Genomic DNA, 8,133 nt, shown 5'->3' with positions numbered 1-8,133 from the left:
AGTGGTCATCGTGGAGGTGCTCGCCGAAGAAGGTATGGCACTGCCCCGCGCTGAGCCGCAGGGCAGCCCGCATGATACTCCTGAGGCCGACTCGCCAGTTGAAGGGTGGAATATGATGAAAATCACGCAGGTCAATGCGTCGCCACAGCTCTGGCTCCTCTCGCGCGGCGCGGCGCCAGGAGCGGCACACCGCCGCCACGCCGCCGATCAGGAGCTCCGTCTGGTCCAGCCTGTGGAGGATGCACGAGATCGCGTCCGCGGGCAGCTCGGCCCAGTCCCTCCCACACGGCAGCTCCATGTGCTTGAACACGGAGACGTGAAACGCCGGGGCTTTCCTGGCTCGCCCCCGTCGACTCGCCGGCGGAGGCGGTGATGACGATGACCGCATCATGTGGAGCGCGCGGTATCGAGGCAAGGCCGTAACGAGTTGGTTTTATAATATGGACTGTGGCGAGCGGTACGTGTGTGGGTCGGTGTCGGTTTCCTCGCATCGTCTGTTGCCATTGCCACGCACAAGTTTTTGTGGGCTAACCGCCTAACCTACACGCAAGGGCCTCCGTAGATCTAATGACCTGGACATCAGCACGTATAGTTTTGTCAAAATAAGTTAATTCGTGTAACTGCGGCATTCAAGCCAGAGAAATCATTTGCCGCGTGCCAAAACAGCTTTTGCATGCTCCCGGCCATCAGAGCTGTTGTATATGCCTTGTTTCCCAGTTCACCCAAAACATGGCAATCGTGGCGGTGAGAGAAAGGCGAGGATGAGTGCATCCATAGCGGCGCGTCGTAGCAAATTACATGCATATTCAGCTTCAAGTAGAACAAGGCAAGTAAAAAAAAAAACATGTATCACTCGTATTTTCAAGGTGGATTCATCATCTGTATCACTTATGTTGTCTTATCATCGATGTCCATCTATAAAATTTGCAACAAGGAGGCAAAATTGAAGGACAAGATATGCACATACTAAACAAATAAAATATGAAAATATGAATGACTCATATTATAAGACTCAGGTAAAGGATCACCAAAAGTGCTACTATCATCATCAGACAATACTTCATCTTCATCTTCTGAAGATGATGTATCAAAATCCTCCGATCTGGAGTCATCAACGTCCATAGTTACTTTCTCATTGTCAATCCCAGAAGTCATAGAACCATCCATCTGTCCAAATAAAACCAACATCACTGACCTAATTAACACAACTGTGTAATAGAACCATGTGTACATGCACCAACATAAAAACTCGGTTTAAAATTCATTGTGTAATGCAGATCAACAAAAAATGTCCCAAAATTTGATAAACAATCTAAACAACAAATTAAACACTAAGCACACATGCGACAATACATCCTAGAAAGTACATGGAATAAGAAGGGAATAACAGTGTGGCACGGAGAGCTAACCTTCTGGGCGTCGGTGGCAATCTGGACAGCCACGAGAAGTTGGGATCGGCGGCTGTGCGCATGACCTCTTGCTCTGCCTTGCAATGGACCGACCTGTATGTCGACCGTGGGTAGGCGGAGGGTGGATGACTCAGACGATCACCGCCGTATCGTTGTCGTGAGGGAACGGCCAATGATCCACCGGATGCGGGAAGGATAGGACATCGCCGAGGTAACCTGTTATAAAAGTGACAAGCAAATAACGAGGAACGATAAAGGTAAACGCAGCGGAGACACAAGATTTAACGTGGAAAACCCCTTCCAACACAGAAGGGGAAAAAACCACGGGCGCCAGCTAGCAAAACTTCACTATATCAGGGAATGTTTACAAACGCCGTGGGTTATCTTATAATCTGATAAACCCTAGCCGGCGGCTTACAAGATGTATATATAGGCGGTGCCAACGATCCATACCGGCGACGGACCTCGCTTCGCTCGTCAGAAGTTAGCCTCCCTTTAATATATGAATTTGGATCACAATATAACATAACCGGCCACGCCTGTTACGACCGGGTTACGTGGAAATGGCGGTGGTGAGAGATCGACTGGCTTCAACAAGACGAAGGGATCAAAACTATGTATGAATGGCGTCCATGGGAGGGGTGGAGTCAGGCCAATGTAGGACTCCGGATCCTTGCCGCGATCGGGCGGACAAGTATCCACCCTAGCAGATCTAGATCGGAGATGGTCGGGCTGGCGGCTGCAACGAGCTGATCACGGTAGGTGAGAATGGAAAGTGACAACCGACGACAACCACCACATCGATCCATCCGATGTGGGCCCAAACAAAACCGATACGTACATACACCGTATACCCTTTCAACGAGTACAAAGGTACAATCGATATGGATCTTCGGGGGCTAACCTAACCCGACCTACTACCACTGGCGGAAGGAGCATGTGCATAATGGTACGGTTATGCAATTGTTTGCTTGGGGGCATATGAAAGCGCTGGCTTTTAACTAATAGAGGTACAATTTTCATTTTAGATACATAGACAGACAAAAAAAATACATACATATATCAGCATACGAGTGCACTACTGCACACATGCACATCAGCTTACAATTTATGAGTACTATTTCAGTATATATTCTTGTTTTGCGGATTATTTCTGTATCTATTTTTAGAGAGGCTGTTTCCTCCATTCGGTTTCAAACCTTGGCTCTATATTACCATCCAACTCATGTAGAATATCATAGCTATAGAAAGGATCGTTATGAACCAAAGAATATAACCATCAACCATTTTCTGTTGGCCAGAGCGGCGAAGGGACATGGCCATGGCAAAGTCAACCACCTTGGTCACGTCCGGCATAACCGATTGGGCCGCCTTCAACTCGCAGAAGCGGTCGGTCCATGCGGCCAGGAGCGGTGTCCTGGCGGGGTCGAATGTCTTGATGCCCTGCAGGGCGTCTGTGGCTTGCACCCACGGAAGAAGGCTGGCGAGCACGACGTCCACATATCCGGCAGCTTTGCCCCCAAAGAATGGCGTGGAATACTCTCTCAGGGCTCCCTCTAGGGCCCTCACCGCGGCGGCCCCTTGATTCTTCCCCTCTGCCTTCTCAATCTCCGTTTTGCCCCATGCCGCCTTGTGCATCGCCTCGATAAGCTGTATGCACAGACACACATACGCCACAGATTAGAAAGTAGAACCATGGGAAAATGCCTCCAATATGATAGAATTACGCCGTGGCACCTAGTCTGAATACTGTAGCGCCCCAAAATACGTATTTTCGGACCTCTAAAAAAATTTCGCATGTAAAGAATGCACGTATGTATATGCGTGCCAAGTTTTATACCCAAATTCGAAAGTATGTAGTCTAAGTAAAAATCACAAGTTTCGGATGAATAGTCTACAGAAAACTCCCCCTTCTTGAAATTTCTGTAACTTAGTGGTCGGATAACTATGTAACTTGAGGCTTGCTTCACTTTCCCCCTCCCCCCTACAAAAACTTGAAGGGATAAATTTTCTCCTGTGCCTTCTGCTAAACTAAGTTTAATCGGATTCCGTAGTATGAAGGACACCCGGAAAGGAAGGAAACACAATATATACCGTGTCGTCGATGAAGTCCGCCCAATATTGAGCGGCCGCACGCTCGTAGCTGTCGGCGGGGAGGAGGTCAGGGCCGACCCCAGTGAAGACGTCGTCGATGTACTGCAATATGTTGGAGGACTCACAAACAGGCTTGCCGCCGTGGATCATCATCACCGGCTGCTTACCAGGGAGGAGCAGCTCGCCGGTGGTGTTCTCCTTGTTGGGGTCTTGCTCCACGTAGTGGTAGCTGACGCCCTTGAGGCGGAGCGCGAGTCGCACTCGCAGGGTGTGCGGGCTCGCCCACGTCCCCAGCAGCTTCACATCGTCTCCTCCTCCTGCTGCGCCGCCCATCCCTGGTGTCGATCAGCTGAAACTTTGCACAAAATGTTGTGTTCTTGTATCTTGCCTGCACGTACTACTTGTTGGTGTTTGGTTATTGTGTGACTACTAGGTATATATAGGCGAGCGGAGCAAAATGATCGGCATACAAAGATCGAATGTTTTGCGTGTACGTACTATTCGTCGACTTGGAAAAGTAACCAATTACGACCATATGCAGAGGTGAGAAATTAACCGTGTACAATGGTTTGACTAGAACAAGTACGAGCAAACTTCAGCTAGTCCATAAGTTGGCCTAGAATTGTGCAGTCCGTGAGGTGAAACCGCGTGCCGTGCAGCTTTGGTAGCCTGCCCAAGTGAGTGCGGCAAGAACCGTCGCGACTCGCGACTATATATGCTCCGAATTGACTCTTTAATTTTTTTTTCTGCTCTCGAAGTGTCATTTTTTTATAACTTACACCTTTTTATTCATGGGAAATAAGTGTTACATGACTTACATCTGAAATCAAAAGAGGTATAATCACATCAGGAGGTTCATCTATCCAGACATTTTGGATTGAATCTTTTGGTAACCTATCTAATTGATGAGCTACCCAATTCATCTCACGAGGATTGTATTCAACTGAAATTTCACAAACTCCGTTGTCAAGCGATATCAGTCATATTGTTGTTGCAATGCCGTGCGATTAAGCTCCATGTAACATTGTGGTCATCACCTCTGAACAGTTAGCCTGCCCGAGTGATGCAAAGTAATATTGGGCCCGCTTCGATGTTTAAGGTCCAAAGACCAATTTATAACACGCCAATAAGTATCCCCTAGGAAAAAATTGCAAGAAGCCACCACATCTGGGGCAACTGCTACAAAAGACCACTACTATATGGATATTCGGAAAAGAGAGTGGATTTGGTGATCAGCGGATACGTGAGCACCCAGTTGTCACCATTGGATTTGGTCCACCACCGTTGGATTATGCTACTCACTAACGGCCACTACCTCACCGGCCTCCACCTCGCGCATCTGAGGTCGCGCCAGTGTCTCCCCGGCCAAGCGCGTCGCCGTGCACCTTCCCCGCGTCTCTCCGCCCTTCCGCTCGACACGCTGGACCGCGTCGATGTGTGTACAGTCTTTCTGCTCTCCAAGTGTCATCTTTTTATAACTTACACCTTTTTATTCATGGGAAATAAGTGTTACATGACTTACATCTCAAATCAAAAGAGGTATAATCACATCAGGAGGTTCATCTATCCAAACATTTTGGATTGAACCTTTTGGTAATCTATCTAATTCACGAGCTACACAATTCATCTCACGAGGGTTGTATTCAACTGAATTTTCACGAACTCCGTTGACAAGTGGTAGCAGTCATATTTTTGTTGCAATGTCGTGCGATTAAGTGATACGTCTCCGACGTATCGATAATTTCTTATGTTCCATGCCACATTATTGATGATATCTACATGTTTTATGCATACTTTATGTCATATTTATGCATTTTCCGGAACTAACCTATTGACGAGATGCCAAAGTGCCAGTTCCTGTTTTCTGCTGTTTTTGGTTTCAGAAATCCTAGTAAGGAAATATTCTCGGAATTGGACGAAATCAACGCCCAGAGTCTTAGGATTGCATGAAGCTTCCAGAACACCCGAGAGCCGCCAGAGAGGGGCCACAGGGGGCCCACACATGGTGGCGGCGCGGCCCAGGGGGGGGCGCGCCGCCCTAGTGTCTGGTGGCCCCAGACCCCTTCTGACGCCGCCTCTTCGCCTATTTGAAGCCTTCTGACTTAAATCCTCGACCACGTTCGACGAAACTAGAGAAAACCATCCAGAGCCGCCGCCATCGCGAAACTCCAATTCGGGGGACAGAAGTCTCTGTTCCGGCACGCCGCCGGGACGGGGAATTGCCCCCGGAGTCATCTCCACCGTCGTCTCCACCGCCATCTTCACCGCCATCGCTGTCTCCATGATGAGGAGGGAGTAATTCACCCCCGGGGCTGAGTCCTCCGCTGTAGCTATGTGGTTCATCTCTCTCCTTATGTGATCTAGTTGAATATCATCTATGTGCTACTCTAGTGATGTTATTAAAGTACTTTATTCCTCCTGCACGGTGTAATGGTGACAGTGTGTGCATCGTGTAGTACTTGGCGTAGGTTATGATTGTAATCTCTTGTAGATTATGAAGTTAACTATTGCTATGATAGTATTGATGTGATCTATGCCTCCTTCATAGTGTGATGGTGACAATGTGCATGCTATGTTAGTTCTCGGTGTAATTGTGTTGATCTATCTTGCACTCTAAGGTTATTTAAATATGAACATTGAATATTGTGGAGCTTGTTAACTCCGGTATTGAGGGTTCGTGTAATCCTACACAATTAGTGGTGTTCATCATCCAACAAGAGGGTGTAGAGTAGTCCTATTATGTGATCATTGTTGAGAGTGTCCACTAGTGAAAGCAGGATCCCTAGGCCTTGCTTCCAAGCATCGAATCTCCGTTTGTTTACTGTTTTGTTGCATGTTTACTCGCTGTCATATTTTATTCAGATTGCTATTACCACTCATATACATCCATACTACTTGTATTTCACTATCTCTTCGCCGAACTAGTGCACCTATACATCTGACAAGTGTATTAGGTGTGTTGGGGACACAAGAGACTTCTTGCTTTGTGGTTGCAGGGTTGTTTGAGAGGGATATCTTTGACCTCTTCCTCCCTGAGTTCGATAAACCTTGGGTGATCCACTTAAGGGAAACTTGCTGCTGTTCTACAAACCTCTCGCTCTTGGAGGCCCAACACTGTCTACAAGAATAGAAGCACCCGTAGACATCAAGCACTTTTCTGGCGCCGTTGCCGGGGAGGAAAGGTAAAAGGTACTCACACTCCGGATCTCGGCTACTAAGCTATTTTCCGCCGTTGTAAGTACTCGAAGCTATTTCCTTTAGATCCTGCAATTGCATCTTTTTGTTTCTTGTTTACACTAGTTAGGCATAATGGAAAACAACAAAAATATGAGAGATCTTTATGAACTTTATCTTGAATTAGTACATGATGTGTTTGAAGAGAGAATTAAAAAACCCATGGAACTTTATATGCATGCTAATGGGAATGTTATTAATATGAATGCTTTGAACACTATTGTTGCTAATGCTATGGAAAATTCTAAGCTTGGGGAAGCCGGTTTTGATGAGCATGATCTTTTTAGTCCCCCAAGCATTGAGGAGAAAATTTACTTTGATGATACTTTACCTCCTATTTATGATGATTATAATGATAGTGGTCTTTTAGTACCGCCTGTTATGGAGGATAAATTTGATTATGATTACAATATGCCTCCTATATTTGATGATGAGAATAATAATGATAGCTACTTTGTTGAATTTGCTCCCACTACAATTAATAAAATTGATTATGCTTATGTGGAGAGTAATAATTTTAGGGATTTCTATTTTCGTGCCCCTGCTTCGTTAGTTGTACTCAGTTTTCCCCAGCTCGTTAGTTTTTCCTCAGCTTTCCCCTCCCTCTAGTTTGAAACCCCTCGAAGACGCGGGTTGCCGTCAGGTCAGAGGCCTAACCGTTACCGTTAATCCGACGGGTGGGGCTGCACGAGAGGTGGGGCTGCATAGAGGGCAGTTCCTCTCTGACCGTCTCGTGCTGACGGGTAGCCATCCATCTACCGTTGACGCGTGGATCGTTTTATTTCCTGATTGTATACACGGTGCTGCCAATGACAAATGGGGCCGCTCTATGGGGCTGCCGCAGCCAATGACCAGTGGGTCGTCTATTTATTTATAGAAAATTATATTGCCGCTCTGTGGGGCCTCCGCAGCCAATGACCGCTGTGGCAGGTGACTATTTTCGCAGCTTAATCTAAAGTGACTCTTATGCTAAACATTGTGCATCCCGACGTTGACCTAGCAGTGGCGGCGAGCATAGCCGTTCTGACCATGCCGATATCGGCATCGGCATCGGCATCGTTTGGAGGATGTGGTGCTCGAATAATAGTGGAAATGCGACATTATCTTTTACATGTGCATAATATATAGAAAATAGTTAGATCTCTAAATCGATGCATATGAAGCTACATATATATTCTTGGTCATAATCCCCTTATCTAAAGGGGATGGATGCATGGCTTCACGTCGTCGTCGCTTTCATCGTCAGTATCTTCGTCGTCCGAGTAGTAGTACTTCCTGCACATTGTTCCGTCGAACACCTTCACCGTGAGCACATCATCGCCTTCATATTTGAAGTGTACGAAGCAGCCGAAATCCACACCGTGCGCGATGGCGAATTTCTCCCAGCCCTTGTCGA

General features: G+C 46.9%; 1 protein-coding gene across 1 annotated transcript; it reads right to left on the bottom strand.

Annotated features, from left to right (window-relative positions):
- Positions 1-1,539: 1,539 nt before the first annotated feature.
- On the bottom strand, positions 1,540-3,836 carry LOC124671156 (probable glutathione S-transferase GSTU6). Its single transcript, XM_047207570.1, has 3 exons — positions 3,504-3,836; positions 2,687-3,059; positions 1,540-1,625 (listed from the first exon to the last, which is right to left on the bottom strand). The coding sequence occupies exons 1-3, from the start codon at positions 3,834-3,836 to the stop codon at positions 1,540-1,542; spliced, it is 792 nt and encodes a 263-aa protein (XP_047063526.1).
- Between the last annotated feature and the right edge of the window lie 4,297 nt (positions 3,837-8,133).

Source organism: Lolium rigidum, chromosome 7, assembly GCF_022539505.1.
Source record: "Lolium rigidum isolate FL_2022 chromosome 7, APGP_CSIRO_Lrig_0.1, whole genome shotgun sequence".
Lineage (NCBI taxonomy): Eukaryota > Viridiplantae > Streptophyta > Magnoliopsida > Poales > Poaceae > Lolium > Lolium rigidum.
This window is presented reverse-complemented; position numbering and strand designations above follow the sequence as displayed.

What these genes read in the sequence shown, in the direction of transcription:
- LOC124671156 (XM_047207570.1), bottom strand. Translation starts at nt 3,836, where the DNA reads ATGGGCGGCGCAGCAGGAGGAGGAGACGATGTGAAGCTGCTGGGGACG. An exon ending in CGGACTTCATCGACGACACG is followed by an intron (nt 3,060 to 3,503) that starts GTATATATTGTG and finishes CTGTGCATACAG; the next exon opens with CTTATCGAGGCGATGCACAA. An exon ending in CCAACAGAAAATGGTTGATG is followed by an intron (nt 1,626 to 2,686) that starts GTTATATTCTTT and finishes CTTTTATAACAG; the next exon opens with GTTACCTCGGCGATGTCCTA.